Source organism: Pteropus alecto, unplaced genomic scaffold (genome assembly GCF_000325575.1).
Source record: "Pteropus alecto unplaced genomic scaffold, ASM32557v1 scaffold61, whole genome shotgun sequence".
Lineage (NCBI taxonomy): Eukaryota > Metazoa > Chordata > Mammalia > Chiroptera > Pteropodidae > Pteropus > Pteropus alecto.
In genome coordinates, this window is record NW_006434835.1 from 8,077,872 (window position 1) to 8,094,766 (window position 16,895).

Genomic DNA, 16,895 nt, shown 5'->3' on the forward strand with positions numbered 1-16,895 from the left:
CTTTCCACTCCAGTTCATCATCTACACCACCTTCCTCTGCACCTGCACAGTCAAAACTCCACGGCAGTTCCCTATTACCCTAAAGTAAAAAGCCTAAGTCGTCACGAGCTTTTAACATCCTCCTGAGCGCAAATGAATACATCTCTCTAATCGTATTTCACGACGTTCACTATTGTGGAATATCGGACCCAGCAGACTGGTTAACTTACAGAGCTCATTTACTCACCCAGGAAATATTTACTGGTGCCTACTGTGTGCCAGGCACTGAACCAGACCTGAGGATACAGCGATGAATAACACAGATTCACAGATTCAGCCTCATGACTCACGCTTATTTTCTTTGACTTCGCTCATGCCGTTTGTCCCATTAGGAATGTCTTGTCTTCTAACTCCAGAAGGCCCACTTTGAATGCTTTCAAATCCCTGCTCAAAACATCTTCCCTATATAAAACTTTCCATAACCGCTGGGCCTATGATTATGGCTACCCCACTGGGTTCTCACAGCATTTATGTGGAATCTTCTTGTCTGGTTAGTTATACCTTAGAAACGAAGCTTGTCTTCTCAGTAAAATTATAAGCTCCCAAAACGCAAACACCATTTAAGCAGCTCTTCTAGCCTTTCACCATCCCTAGCATAGTGCTTTTATTCTTAACTGCCTATTTATTCGACGAATTAATAATTCTCCCAATAAAAAATGTACTTCTTTTTCTCTCCTGAAACCTGTCAGCTCCTTCAGAGACCAAAACTGCCCTTTACTGTGTTCCAGATAAAGCCGTGAAATGGGTATACATGAACTCATGAGCTTATTATCCTGAGTCACAAAAGAAGAAAGATAATACAGGTTGGTGTTGATATTCTAAAAAAATACAAACGACTTTGACTTCTTCCTTTATCCCATTATCTCTCATGCTTTCTCATCTCTGATGTCTTACTTGTATCAACAATTTATCTTTTTTTTTTTTGGTTGAAGCATCAACTTTTTATATACAATTTTTACATATGCTTTTCTTTATTTTTAACTACTCATATACATAAATCTTTAGAGAATACGATGCCATGTCATTTTCCCAACATTTCTTAGAATCTTCCTAAATGCAAAGGTATTTTCCTTTCTAAATGTCAGATGAGAAGTCAGGCCCTCTTAAAAGCATGCCATAAATCCAACTACTTCCTTACAAAAGTGCCAAGGGTCAAAATATACGTGCCACATAATAACTTTAGCTGTGGTAGCAGGTAGCGGGAGGGATCCACTTGTAGAATTTAAACGAAAAACTGGGGTAGTGGCGAGCTTGGTGTGTCAGTTAACTATCGATAGCCTCTCAGCTTCAAGTCCTCTTCACAACAGCCATGGGATAGAATAGATAGCAATTTCCCATTTGCAGCTGACACAATATCAAGCCTTGTCAACAGAGGGCGCCAGAGGGCCACTGTAGGGGAAGAGGCTCCGGGTTTCCAGTCCTACAGTGCCCTGGCTCTTTACTCCACGCTCCTTCTTTCTGCTTGGCAAAGCCCTAGGGGACATCTGGGGGCGCTTACTTCCCCTCTTCCTCCCAGAGAAGACAACTCCCCGTGAAACTGCACCTGTACTCCCAGGGGGGCAGATCCCTCTGCAGTGCATCTCCCAGGCATTGCCCACACATTCCAGCGGGAGTTTTTTCTCTCCAGCCCTGGCCATGGGTCCTTATCTACCAGTCTTGAGCTGCACACACTCTGCAGGGGGTGCGGGGGGTTCCCGCTTACCAGTCTCTGGGGTTTTCGGACCCCCATTCACTGGTGTATCCTAGTAACAGGCATCAAGCTCGCCCATCCGTCTCACCCTTTTCCTGCCTCCCAACCTCCTGGGCTACCGCCAGCCCTTCATCCAAAGTGCTGCAACCACTCCTGAACCCCAGCCCAGGGAGGAGGCCTCCCTTCCACATCTGTCCCCCCCTCAGGGATGCTCCTTCAGCCTGAGGGCTGAAGAAATTCCTTAGAGCAGCGGTCTCCAACCTTTTTGGCACTAGGGACCAATGCTCCTAAGAGAATCTAATGCCTGATGATCTGAGGTGGAGCTGAGGCAGTGATGCTAGCACTGGGAGCGGCTGCCAACAAAGATGAAGCTTCGCTCACCTGCTGCTCACCTTCTGCTGTGTGGCCCGGTTCCTAACAGGCCACGGACAGGTACCAGTCCGAAGTCTGGGAATTGGGGACCCCTGCCTTAGAGTTCTCTTTCCCCTTCATAGTTAATCTCTCATTACTAGAAAATAATGCTCGATACTGAGACTTTCCCTGTTCAAATTACTGTGTGGTCTCTGGCTCCTGATGGGACCCTGACTGTTGTAGATGAAGAGAAGTAACTGAGTCAGAGGAAGAGAAAGGATTAGGCCAAAAGCAGGCAGTCTATGAGTGTTCACAGGTGCTGGTCTTCAGCACCAAAGCCCGGGTGCAGAGCCAATAAAACAGGATAAGATTTTCCATGTTATATAAAACACATTTCATCAGCTATAGAAAAGTCAGCAATATAAAGTACTCTAACATGAAACCCTATAACCAAAAGATATTCCATAAATTTGAATTTCACTGTGTTACCAAAATATTTAAACATACCAGGTAATTCTGAATTGAAGCAATGTTGACTGCTGACTTCCTCCACTGCCTCTGGTACACGAGGTCAGTATCCAGGCCATAGGTCTGAGCCAGAGACAAGGCTTCCTCGTACTCTTCACTTTCGATCTTTGGACAAGGAAATGGAAACAGGAACGATTCATTACTGAAGTGTCCACGGCATCGCCGTGACAGCGTGATGAATGATGGACACCCCCTAACCTACGTAGCACATTATGCATTCCAACTATTCTCACGGGCGCTGAGGCATCAGAGGCTCACAAACATTTTGAGGAGAAGATAGAGCAAGTATTTCTTTTAGCATTTTAACAGAAAGAAAGCTGAGAGACAGAAGGTGTGAAACGCCCACGTTTACAGAGTAAAATGATGGCAAAACCAGGATGAGCAGCGCCCACGGCCTGACTCCTGGTCCAGGGCTGTACCCCCAAGGCTGCAGGAGCAGCACGAGTGGCCAGAATACTCAGTGCTCACCCAGTCTGCCTCCCAAGCAGGGCCCGGACTACAAAGCTCGTGTTCCCCCACCCCAGCGTCCTAGGAGACAGCGGTGCTGAAACACAAACAAGATGGGAGCTGGAGGCCCCGGGAAGGTGGCAGAAACCCGGGCCAAGCCGCAAAGTGATTGATCAGTCTGAATGCGCCTTTGATCCACTGTGTTTATTTGGATTACTCAGGCACAAAGATTGGTATTATTTTCAAAAGCTTTATAATACTGATATTTCTAACGTATCAATAATATAACAATCCCTCTTTAAATTTCTTCCTTTATCAAAAAATTAGTTTTTCTCAATAAAACGAAATAAAATCTGGATGCCCGTGAACTTGGCTGGTCACCCGCCACTCTCACCTTCCGCTGGTACAGCTCCTCCGGAGTTGTGGAGCGCAAACTCACAAGGCGATAGTTTTTCGTAAAGGTTCGCGGGCGTCTCCGGAGGGGTGCGAATCGCTCCATTTCTGTCACTAAGTACAGACCCTGTTTTACGTAACCAAAGTAGCGAGCCTTGGCAGACATTTCCTGATCAGAATCAGAATCCTCTTCTCTGTCGTCTTCCCCACCCCTCGTCTCCAAACGAGATCGTTTGGGGGCAAGTTTAATCTCGCACTGAATTGAAAAAGATGTTAAATGAATAGTGAGAAACTGAAGACGAGTTGCAGAAGTGATGAGAAAAATTTTTAATTCTACTCTGGTCTGATTCATTACATCGACCACGTGATTAAGACTAACAATGAACCTCAGAGGAACTCAACAACAGCCATCAACAGCTCCAGAAACACGCACATAGATTACTGGCTCCGAGTCGCCAAACTAAAGCCTGTTTTAATAAGCAGTCATTAATATGATCTCCTAAATATATGCCTGGTAATTATTTTAGGGAAATGAAGGAGTTGAGAGTGTTAATTTTTCACTTTTGATATTTTTATACCAGCTGTGGAAAAGTAAGTTTTTTTCAAAAAAAAAATCTATTTAAAAATTAACATGAACATATTTATTTGCTTTACCAAGAATCTCTCTCCTACCTTCCCCCTTTTTAAAAATGCCTAATGGCTTCACAGAGTTCTGAGTATGAAAGCCTCACTGTTAAAGACAACGTTCATTCCAGACTTAACAGAGTCGGCTTAGATTTTAAGCTATAATTCTCTCTAAATAACATCTTTAGACTCAGTAACAAACTTTGAGGTAAAATACCTGTCCATCTACAATGAAGCGAAAGCTATTGAAGTCTTTTACCCTTCAGACTTAAAATAATTTTAAATGACCAAAACCTAACTTCAAATTACTAGCCTCTACTTTCCAGACCACTGTCATAACAAGCTTTACTTACTAAAAAATCCACAATTTTTAAATCATCGTACTTCATAGAAATAGGTTAAAGACTATGTTTCTGAGGCAGCAATACCTTTTACATTTTAAGATGACTAACAGAAAAAATAAAAACATCATGTCAATGAAGAAAAATGCTTAAGAGCACAACTATAAATCATCTTCATTCTTTTACAACGCAACTTTTTAGTTGACTAACTAATAATCCTTTTTGTTTTTAAAGCCAAAAGTAGATAACTAAATTCAAAAAAACAAAAAAAACTGGATCTTTCGATTTTTAGTGAAATACATGTTTACTTTCAAACACACTGGTTGTTCTAAAAGGGAAAGCGTTACCTCCAAACTTAAAAATCCCCCATCATGGGTAGCAGTGACTTGAGGTGACGGTTCAAACCATTCACAGGATTTTCCCAGTAAATTCTTCAAAGTTTTCACTGAAGAAACAGTCAAAGCACCAGAGCAGCGAGCCAAAGTCACCGCGTTGTCTGCCCACCAATTTACATCTATCAGTGGGTAAAAAGACCCTTTATCTGATGAGAGAAGTAGAATCAATACAAACGCACCTGTTAATGTTGTTTAAATACAACACATGTAGTTCAATAGTCAATTTAAAAACTATATTTTTGTCCCAGAAGCCTGTTAAATGATGAGAAAAAATAGTGAGTCATCACTCAAATTTTTACAAAATGGTAATTTATTTAATAAATATCTGAGTGCCAAGAATTTGCCAGTGAAAGTCAAAAATTAGAGATGCAGAGGTAAATATATTAAGGTCTTTCAAAAAATGAACATACAGATACAGTCCACCACTTTCAACATAAAAAACTGAAAGGCAGATGTATACAAAGTATACAAATTACGAAGGTTATAAAAGGTTTTGGAAAATGTTCATCTATCACTTTTCAGACAAACAATATGAGAGAATTATACCCTTTTTAAAAATATAGGGCAGATATATAATAGCTCTCAACACTGACTTCCTCTTAGAGTTATGAAGGGGATCAGGATATGCCACCTGAAAATACACCACTTTGACATAAGAAATACTTTAAGCTGAAGGAATTTGAAAAACTCAAAGTTCTTTTCCTCTGTCTTGTCACTTCTCTAAAATGTAGTTTTCCTTTGCTAAGATGCTATAAAAGTCTGATTTCCAACCAACCCTCAGAGTCACTCACTGCTGAGTACTCCCATGTGTAAGCTCCATGTACATGCTAATAAAATTTCTGTTTATTTTTGTCTTGTCATCTGTCTTTCATCAATCTAATTTTACAGAGCCCTGGCCAGAGAACCTAAGAAGGTGAAAAGATTTTTTCCTCTCCATATTATATCATCTAAAGAGCATCTTTATTACACCAAAGGAGTCTCTCAAAATTTTAATTATCGTATTTCACGCAACTCACCTTTGATTTTTTTTCTCTTTTCAGCAGAGAGTCTCCAAGCAGGATTAAGGTCATCAAAGCCTGGCTAAGTGTGAAAAACAAACACATGAACTGAGTCAAAAATATAAGAAAATTATGAGAACATCATCAAGAATTATGGACTTTTTATTAACAAAATATAGAGATGATGCTTCCTTTAAAATATAAGAAAATTATGAGAGCATCATCAAGAATTATGGACTTTTTTATTAACAAAATATAGAGATGATGCTTCCTTTGATCTTAGTTACACCTAGTTGAAATCTACTTCTCTTCATAACCTTGAAAAGCAATTATTCTTGGAGTTAAAATGTGCACATGTAAGGACTGGGGCTCGATTTGATGAAAACAGCATGCATACAAAGAAGATGTCTACGATAATAAGAATAATGAGTATACAATGAATACAAATGAAAGCAACAATTAATGCTACACTCTCACATACTTACAGACTGGCAGAAGACTGCTATTGTGAGTAAACAGCAACCTGGACCCAAGTCCTGCTCCTACCACTTATAAACCAAGCAAGCCCCCCAGGCCTGGGTGTCCATGGCTCTGAAACTGAAATCCACAGCCTAACTTTCTTTCTATGACTAAAAATTTACTAAGTGAAAAAATATAACCGTGCAATCCTCGAATGGAATCCATTCGTACTCTAATCTCATGGCAACCTAATGTCATGCCCAACTTTGAGAATGTAATGACACATCATTATTTCTGAAGTATTATAAAACAATCGAGATTAAGCCACCGCCAGACACCCTCTTGGCTCACTGTTAATTAATCTTCAGAATTACAATAGTATGGAAAACAAAAAAACAAACAAAAAAAAACCATTTAGGTGTTTATCAGAAATCTTAAGCCTAAAACAAGTGATGCTATACTTAAGTCAAATGCATCTTTTGCATCAAATACCAATTTATCAGTGGCTAAGACTTCAGATTATTAAAATTGATATTTCTTTCCATGGCCTGAAAGAACTTCCCGCTCTCTACTACTATAAGTCACTCAGAGTAGTCTCTGAAGACAAAATATATAATTCTTTAAACTTTATCCAAAAAAAAAAAGTTATCATAAAAGGCTATTTATATGCTACGGGAAGAAACAGATTGTCCCGGTTGACTTAATCATAAAAGGATGATTACGTTTCAAAGTTGTAGAATACAATAAGATATGTATTATTGAAAATAACCAATTATAATGAAATCTTATTTGATCATTTATAAGGAACTTTAGAAGTTTTCAGTGCTTCCAAATCACCAGCTGTGCATGCTCCAACGGCACCATACGCTCACTGCCATTTATTTACATGATGACACGTGTGTCTCCCAACTTACATTCTGGAGTACACAAGAGGAGTAGAAAATGACACTTTTAAACGTTAAGCCCAGCAAACAACAATAATCATGACTCAGCCTTGGGTAAATTTAAGGAGGTATACAAATCACAATGAAATAACACACACACACACACACACACACACACGCACGCACAAAACTTGAGAAAGTATTTTAAAGAAATCATCTCATTGGCATAAGTACTTTGAGAATTCAAAGCGTGCTTGTCTTAATCAAAGTCAATGATGAGAAAGCACATGATGAACAAACACTGAGAGCCAGTCTCCGGGCACTTTGGGACTAGACTGCTCCCTGCAGATTGCTTAAATAATGGGTGTCTCTTGCAAATTCAATTTTAAACACAAGGTGAAGACTTTTCTTCTGCATCTAGATCCATTATAGTGACCGCATGTCACGATAGCTAAACAGTGAATGAGTGAATGAATTAACCTGTCATGTAAATCACTGAGCCCTAATTAAAATGTCTATGCTATAGGAAAATTAGCTTACATAGTACTAGTCTTCCTACACTTACAGATTTGGTACAGAAAGCCTATTATGGCTAAACCAACATTATCCAGATTTAAGGATGTGTCCATTTTTTTTTAATGGCTAGAAGCTAAATATAATGGGCCCCTTCCTCTGATGACCTAAAAGTAATCTTTCAAAACTTTCAAAAGTTTATTTACTCCACAAGCATTTATTAGTATTTAATATGCCAAGCCCTATGTCAGAGCCCACGGAAGAAATGCATATTCAGTGCCTGTTCTCAAGGAGCTCACAGTCCAGTAAAGTTGTGGAAATAACTTTGGATTGTATCGAGATTAATCACACGAACTGTCATCTTCTCCCTTATCCTTCATTGACTCATTCATTCATCAAAATTAGTCCATATCTACTACGGGTCAAAGAAAATAAAATAAAAAGGGAAAAGATAAGTTTTCTGTCTACTACATCCAAGGAAGTACAAATACGCAAGTAACAAAACTTCTTCAGAGAAAAATTAAGACCAAAAATGAGACGTAAATATATAAACATAACATATGGGAATTGTTTGAAATGAAAATCACTTTAGAATTTTACTATACTCCAGACATGAACAGAACTTAATACTCACAGATTTCTAGCCAGATGGATTTTCACATTGACAACAAAAGCCAAAGTATTTAATCAACTCAAAACTAGACAGGAGTAAATCAGAACAGGCACTTCCGTGACTATCTTTAATCATTAGGTTTGAGAGAGAAAATAATCACACAAAGCACATTATGAACACTAATAAAGTAGCAAATTATGTGAAGAAAGCCCCAGCTGAGCTGAATCCACGACTTGATAAAAGAGTTTAAAGTTGCACACCGTAACGGTAACGTTAGTTTCTTTTCAGGCAATGTTTAAGCTAAAATTACAAGCTCTGGCTATATGCTACACATTATCATCGAATCTATTTTAAACTAAGAGGCTTTATCCATTAATCTGCTAGAGCAGCCATAAAGAGACGCAAAGCCCTGTCCTACCTGGCTGAGCCAATGTCACTTGACTATTGCTAAACAAATGAGAAAAGAGCAGCTGTTTAATTAAGTGTTGTTCAGCTGTTTAAGTGTTTTAAAGTGTTTTTCAGCCAGTGATGAGAACATGACATGCTTCTCACTTATTAATATCTCATTTCCCGTGTCTCCACAATGACGTGTACAGCTCCAGGAGGTGCCATCCATATAAACAACGTGGCCTACCTCGCCCTTGTTTCCCTTTAAATAGCATAGCTAGTACCTGATTTGCCTAAGAGCGTAGCTAGTATACAAGTATTTCTCAATGTAAGCACTGTAAGAAGACACTCTGAAAGAAAGGCTTACCTATGAAGTCAGAGAATCTGAGTCAAAATGGAATCTTGATTCTAACATTTCATGACCTATGTTAACCAATTTGAGCACTATTCCTATCTATTAAAATGAGTATAAACACACTTTTTACTTAGAGGGTTGCTGTAAAGCAAATAGAATAGATGAAAATTGCTCTGTTGGACAGCCAGGCCTTGCTATACAAATGCTATTTATTCCCAACAATCCTCGCTAACATCACCAACTGAATTTATCTGTCTTTCCTCTGAGCTGATCTTTTCATAATATTAACGTGATGTTTTATGGATTTGTTTATAATTTCCTTTGCAAGACTGTGAACATCTTAAGGGCAAGAACTGTGACTTATTGCATTTTCTACTCTAGCATTTGGTAGAGATTCAATAAACAGTTGAACACTATTATTTTACGGCTGTTACGAATATAGTTAACAATCTACTCTTTATAGTATTGTTACAAGCTTTACAGCACTTATTCTAGCATGTCAGATTTTAGTGACTCCGTTCATACATTAAAGTCCAAATCAAAAATGCCCAACCCATTGCAATTGATCCCCAGAGGTTATAGGTGAAAGACTCAAGAAACTACGGTTGTTCAAACTCCTTCTGCCGGACAAAGTGTTACCACCCTCACCTCAGGTCCCATCACATAAGTACTGTAGATACTTATTATAAAGTTAAGGGTTTACGAATGACAGGCTGTCTCAATTATTTATTCCAGTACCGGTATACACTAACTAGCTCAAGAGTTCAACACATCTGAGTGAGCTGAAGAAATCTGTGTTACGTTCATGGAGAAAAAGGATTTGTCCCTGTTGTTTTAAAGATCATCAAACAAATAAAGCCTAATAAATAGTGTCTTTTTCCACCTTTATAAACTGTATTTCTTTTCTGAAACGGTCATGGAAAGAGCATGGATATCAGAGCCCAAGAGGTATAAAATCTAATCTGAGCTCAACTGCATACTTGAATAATCCTGAGACAAGCAGTACAACGGTCACAAGAGGAAAGATAGCAGGTTAACAAAGGGGTTTGCATTTTGACCGTAACCTTAGAATTTTAAAGAAAAGAATTGATAAAATTAAACACCTTCTGTGTTTTCAACTTTGGACAAAAATTCCTTTTGAGGCTAAAATTAGCAGAGATCCCGGAGGGCACAGTCTGTTCCATGCAGCTATTACAGTCTTTCCACGTGCTGAGCAGCAGCAAGGGAAGGGAGGGGCTGCAGCCCCTGCTCCCATGATGGGATGACCTCTGGAATCAGGTGGCACGCTGAGCGATGGAGGGAATGGCAACCAAGGCAGGATTGGGCCCTTAGCCATCGCTAAGCCACTGTTTCCTTGGCAAAGGATTCTACTCCCTGCAAAATATCTTTAGTGACGGCTACCAGGTTTTCGGGGCTGTGAGCCCAAAACCTATTTTTTCCAGTTTTCTCAGGCATTCAAGGGAAATTTATATCAACCAAATCCAAAGAAAGTGATATACAACCCTAAGATTTTGTAAATTTGTAATAAAAAATAGAACTAGCTTGAGAACCAAATTTCATCACCAAATGGCCTATCTGCAGACTGTCTGGGGGGGGACACTGGATCAGAGGCCCCGGGGGTGAGACGGAAGCTCACTGAGGTACAACAATAAAAAGCATGCCACAGTAATTCCTAACGAACTGCCCTGCTAACCTCTCGGGGTATTTCTGTTCAAAAGACTCTCACTAGAGCACACAGGAGACAACCTTCTGGCCTGAATTCATCTCTTCCCACCATGCACCTCTCTTGCTATTTGCGAATTCCCTTTTTCTCCCTACCCCATTACTTTGCTGATGACCTAGTCCAAATTAATGAAATATTTATACTTATCCATTCCCCAGTAGGAAGGTTTTTAACCGAGTTTTAAATTCTTTTAATAGGATCACTATAAATTTCTAATTAATGAATAACATATAATGACACTGATTGGCAACTAAGACAAAAATATGTCTAACCAGTTAAAAAGGACTACAACAGATGCCATTTATCGTTGCGGGGGTGGGGGGGGAGGAGGGTATCCAGAATTTCAGTAAACAAAAAAAGCATATGAATGGATTTTGCATGAATAGGCTTTAGTGTGACATTCTAGGCTATTCACAAGATAAAATAGTAAGTGCTTCAAAACTCAATTACTACTTCAATTAGGTGAATGAAAATAATTTGCCCAAATGTAAAATTTCCCACTATAACAGAACATCAGGATCTTCTCGAGTGATAAAAGCTGAATATTTTATCACAATACATTGATAACCATGTAAAATGCAGGGCACCTTCTGGATCAATTATCTGACATGCCTAGCTAAAATATGTTAACATTTTTGGGTTTTTTTCCCTACTTCTCCTCTTACCCCCCACTCTCTGGTAACCACTAGTCTATCCATGTCCGTGAGTCTGTTTCAATAGTTTTGAGAGCTGATCCACTCTACTTCTAGAGTGAAGATCTAAGTCAAGATAGCTGTAATTTCAGGAGAGAAAATGTCCCTTGTATGTAGCTACTGAGGGCGAAGACTGAGCAAGCACCTCTTCTGTTTAGAACAAATCTAGACCCAGTAAGTGGGAGAGGTGGTAGAGATGTGGAGACCAAATGAAATTGAAGGTGAGTGTCAATTAAGATGAGAAAAAAAAACCTTCCTAAAGTGATTTTAAGATATTGAAGAATAGACAAAACAAATAAAATTTAAGACTATGAAAAAGAGTAAGAAAATGTAGATCTACTTTTCTCTTTGCCTCTGCTATTCTGAAAAAAAAAAAAAAAAAATGCTGTTTGCTTATTAAGAATTCTTTTAATAGTGCAATTTAACTTGATGAAATGAAATTTAAAAGAATTCTGACAGAAAACATCCATTCAGATCATTCAGGGAACATGCTCCAGTCTTAGAATTACAAAACTATCCACCAAAGCTGATGACAAGGTATTTCTACAGGAAAAGGGCAATAGGGAAGTGACAAAAGGAAATTAATCCTTAAAGTTCTGAATGCAAAATAACCATCAGAAGAGTAAAAGAGTTATAACATAAGCTCTATGTAATTGAGAAGATTTTTCTTTAAATCTTCAACCTATCACAACATACGGCATTATACGAGCAGACCTTACATGCCCATCATGATATTAAATTATAACAGATGTTGATTCTGTTTATAAACAACTAAATTATTTAATTCTTAAAACTTGTCGTTGCAAGACATTAAAAAAAAAAAAAAGGCAGTTCTATCTTTTTCTATATCGTCACTATCTACCTTTGGAGTAAAGAGACGGTAACTCTCTTCAAGGCTGAAGGAAGCCCAGTAATGCTGGCATTGCAGAATTGGGGAAGCTTTGTAAGCCTTTTAGATACTGACTCTCCAGAGTCTAGATCGTGTCTGTTGACTTTTGCTGAAAAACTAACATCTCCATTCTGTATTTTTGGAATGAAAAAAGGGGGAAAATGGAGGATTCGACAAACAGATTACACTCAGTACACACAGTTATGTTACACTACAAATTAAAATCAGTACACAGCGCTACTCTATTCTTAATCTGTTCTGCTACACTGACGATATTAGAATTGAACTAAAGTTCTGGAATGATGATAAATAATATCTGTAAAATATCGACAAAATAAAATTAGTATTGTCAGTACTCGCCTTTAAGTGAGAATCATTCTAAGAATAATCGTAAAGAAGAGACATACCTGCTCGTTTTGATGCCATTCCCCTTGCTGCTTCAGAGATGGAATGGCCCAGATGCTCAGCTTCCCAGAGAAGTGAATGGCTGCAAGGAGGGAACCATCTGGAGAAAGGCTCATCCTAAAGATCCCGTCCTACACAATAATTACATGACATTAATGTCAGGGCGAGGGAATGACGCTGAACAGAAATACTCTCCAGAAATTAACAACACTGTAAATGGCCTCTCGTATTTAATGGTTCCAACCGCTCCTACCGCTATGAATGCACTCCAGCATACAGAGACAGGACTCACCCTTAAGGAGATGTTTGAAATCTGTGTTATAGTGTTATAATTTATAAATAAACCCAAGTATGAGAGCATTATGAAAATATTCCCTTCTATCACACATCAATTAACATGAGTTTTCAATAACTTTTATGGGTTAATGTTGAGTAGATTTTCTTGAATTTGGGGTCCGTATCTTTATAAGATTCTGTACACAATGTCTATAATAGTCTAAACATCACAGACAGGTCACAACCTCATGCTGTGAATGAGAAGGATAGGGAGAAGGAGAAAGAGAGAGAGATGGAAGAAAAGAGGATCCAAGGCTGATGAGAACAGAAGGCAGGAAGGGGGAAAAAATGCAGTCCCTAACTTACGGAACGCTATGAATATTTAGGACAGTCCAGATTTGCTGGAAAATTATCCAATTTAAGGAATCTAATTGTTGCTGAGGAGGAGAAAAACTCTCTAATCCACTGATTTTATAGGGCCGACCTGAGGGTATACAGAGAACACTCTTGTTTTTCGAGGCCTACCTACCCAAATAATCCTCTGTCCTTTCCTATGAGAACACCAGCTTTGCTTCATTACCAAAGTGAGGGAAACCAAATGAGCAGAGACATCACCTGCCTACCACCCACAACAGAGCCAGAAGAATCAAACAAACACTACCTGGACTACTTATCATCCAAGCATTTGTTAAGGCCAGGCTCTAAGAAAGTTGAACCACAAAGAATAAAACAGAGACCTGAAAATAGTAGCCCGGAACCTTATTTCCCCTAAACTTTTAGAAAATCTGGCAAAACAGGGGCCACCATCCCCAGATGGCAATAATCAAGGGGGACTAGGTACGATAGTCACCCTTAGAAGCTTTCCACCTAGCCAACGCACCCACCATTCTCCATTATGGCCCCAAGATTGAGGCCAACCATCACTACAGAACTGAAAACTTAACATGACTATAGCAAAAGTCCAGAATTGACACCTGGCTCAGTTCACCATGTTAGATACCTGGCCTATGCAGTCATTAGAGTTTTAGTCCTCATGTCAAAGTGACTAAGGCACATAAGCCACCAAAAATAGAACAATTTCAGGAAGTGAGGAACACTGTTGGATGAGTGGATAGATGAAAACATTGACATCCTCTAATCTCTCTGAGGACTAATCACCTTAACTGGATCGGAGATAACAAGTCTGACCCAGAATGCCAGAATTAAATGTAAGATTAAAATACAAATGCCCGGGACCTAGGAAAGAGAAGCAACAAAAGTAAAAGCACTTCGAGCAAAACATCCCTTCCCTGTGATGGAGACAGGGGCAGGAGATGCAGGACCTGGCAGTTTCCTGCCACAACTCTAGCGTCAATACGCTCTGTGGTTTGGCATAAGGTGAGCCTCAGTAGGACAGGTGTTTATGAGCTAAAAGATCTCTCCACCCCTCCTCCAGCGTTTACAGAGGCAGAAACTGGAGGAGACCCAAAAGAGTCCAGGAAGTCTTAGTAACGCATATGCCCACATTGTGTACAATTAAGAACATATCCAGATGAAATCTGTAACACTCAAGGCTCATTTGACTCGGCCCTTAAAGGTACCCTGGTGAAAATATTTGAGAAGCACAAGGTTAAGCTTCCGAGTTACCTGTTCTTGTCCTGGGCGACTGTAAAACTTGGCACTTAACATCCTTAATAATCCCAGTGTCTTTGGTACCTGAAAAATAAATGCACATCATACAAGGAAAGATTAATGTAATATTTTCTCACTGTAAAAAGTCCTTTGATCACAAAATGAAAACTAAAGCAAATCTAGTATTTGAAGAAATGGTTAAGAAAATCATCAATAGGTGTCACAGATCATAGTGACACTGTTTTTATTTGAAAAAAAGAAAAATCTACCAAGAGGTTAATCTTACAAAATATACCCATGATCAAACGCTTTTTAAATACATACATAATAAGTCTACTACAATCCATGCGGATTAGAATCCTCTCCAAGCTACTCTCAAACAATGCTGCCCCAGGTTATCATTAACATCATGATGGCCAAAACTTCCAACAGAAATTCTATTCATTAAGGAGTTGATCCTATACTTAAAAAATACCAGGGGAAAAGTCATCATTTAGAAACCAGTATTTGAAATAACATAAGGCTATTATTGTCCTTAGATTTAACAAATATACTTATGAAAGCAAGAGGGGGAGATAGGTGTAATTGTAAAAACTGAAAAATAACAAGTGTTGTTCAAGATGTAGAGAATTTGGAACCATAGCACACTGTCGGTGGGAACATAAAATCATAAACAGTAGAAGACAGTTTGACCGTTCCTCAAAAAGTTAAACACAGTATTACCACAGGACTCAGCAAGTCCATCTAAGTATATACCCAAAAGAACTGAAAACAGGTATTTAAACAAATTCTCATACCTGAATATTCATGGCAATACTATTCACAATAGCCGAAAAGCAGAAACAACTCAAATGTGCCTTAACTAAGGAATGGATAACAAATGCATATGCATACAGTAGAATATTATTCACTCATAAAAAGGGGTACTGATGCGTGCTACAACTAGGATGAACCTTGAAAATATTTTGCTACATGAAAGAAGCCAGATACAAATAGCCACATATTATATGACGCCATTTATATGACAGCTTTAGAATAGGTAGATCTATAGAACAGAAAGCAGACCAGTGGCTGCCCGGAGCTGGCGGGAGGAGAGAACAGGGAATGATGGTCCAGCGGGCATGAGGCTTCCTTCTGGAGTGATGAAAATGTTTTTTGGAACTAGATGGTGGTGGTGGTTGCACAACATTTTGATTGTGCTAACTGCCACTGAATTGTACACTTTAAAATGGCTAATGGTTAATTTTATGTTTTGTGAAATGTACCTTAATTTAAAAGAAAAAGGCGAAAGACAGTATTGTTTCGTTGAGGTTAAAAAGTTTCCTACCACAACTTCTGAGTAGCTCAAGATATCAGTGATGGCCTAGCTCCACATCTCTCAATCTGTTTTCCAACATCAGAAAAGAATAAGAAGAGAAAAATAAATTTACGGGGAAACCACGCCCACAGCTTAACTTGAAGATGAGGACAACCCAAACTTCAAAATAACTGTAAGTAGAAAGAGAAAAATCACCAAATCCCACGGTGTCAGCTCCACTTGCTCTTGCTCTCGCCATGTCCTCACGGACACCATAACCCCCAACCCAGGCTTGGTGGTATTTTTTCAAAAGCAGATTGAAAAAAAACTTCAGGGCCCAGGGAGGATAGACGAAGGAAGCTAGCAAAAGGGTCTAAGGCCCATCCAAAATCACTGTTAAATTTATAATCCAATAAAACCAGAAACAGAAAAAGGTCTGAATCTACACATTGAAAGAGCCAATGGGAACCTGGGGAAATTAAGCCAGAATAATCAACTACAAGAAATACCCTAGGAAAGCTATTAGATTTCGAAGATACAATAACTCCAGGTCTCCAAGCAAAATGGCCAAATACCATACAAAAGGAAAAAATTTAACTTACATTAGACTTATCAAATTCCACATACAATACAAAGCAAAAACAGAGTAGTGGGGTTTAAGCTCAATGGAAGAAAGAATAAACCAAGGATTTTATATCCAGACATATTTTCCTTCAAATATCCAGGAAAAACAATTTGAACATACAAAAGCTGAAGAATTTCTCCACCTATAAGCCTTTCTCGAAACATCTACTAGAGAATAATTTCATCCAACCAAGAGATGACTGGGAAAATTTCAACCAAAGAAATGCCAATGAGCATTGTGGAATATATGAATGGACATTTAAGACAAAAGAAATGTGAGGATGACAGTAGAAACTAATGTGTAAATATTGTTTTGACAGAGTAGAAATAACACAACTATAGAAGGGAGAAGAAAGGGAAA

At 38.8% G+C, this 16,895-nt stretch overlaps 1 protein-coding gene across 2 annotated transcripts in view; it reads right to left on the reverse strand.

Annotated features, from left to right (window-relative positions):
- Positions 1 to 16,895, reverse strand: part of NBAS (neuroblastoma amplified sequence) — a 250,417-nt gene that overhangs the window by 189,568 nt on the left and 43,954 nt on the right. For both annotated transcript variants that reach the window (XM_006910241.3, XM_025045807.1), the window contains exons 11-16: positions 14,629 to 14,697; positions 12,729 to 12,857; positions 5,825 to 5,888; positions 4,761 to 4,954; positions 3,450 to 3,704; positions 2,588 to 2,713 (exon numbers count right to left, since the gene is read on the reverse strand). In XM_006910241.3, the coding sequence (XP_006910303.1) occupies positions 2,588 to 2,713; positions 3,450 to 3,704; positions 4,761 to 4,954; positions 5,825 to 5,888; positions 12,729 to 12,857; positions 14,629 to 14,697 (837 nt within the window). The remainder of the gene's footprint in view (positions 1 to 2,587; positions 2,714 to 3,449; positions 3,705 to 4,760; positions 4,955 to 5,824; positions 5,889 to 12,728; positions 12,858 to 14,628; positions 14,698 to 16,895) is intronic.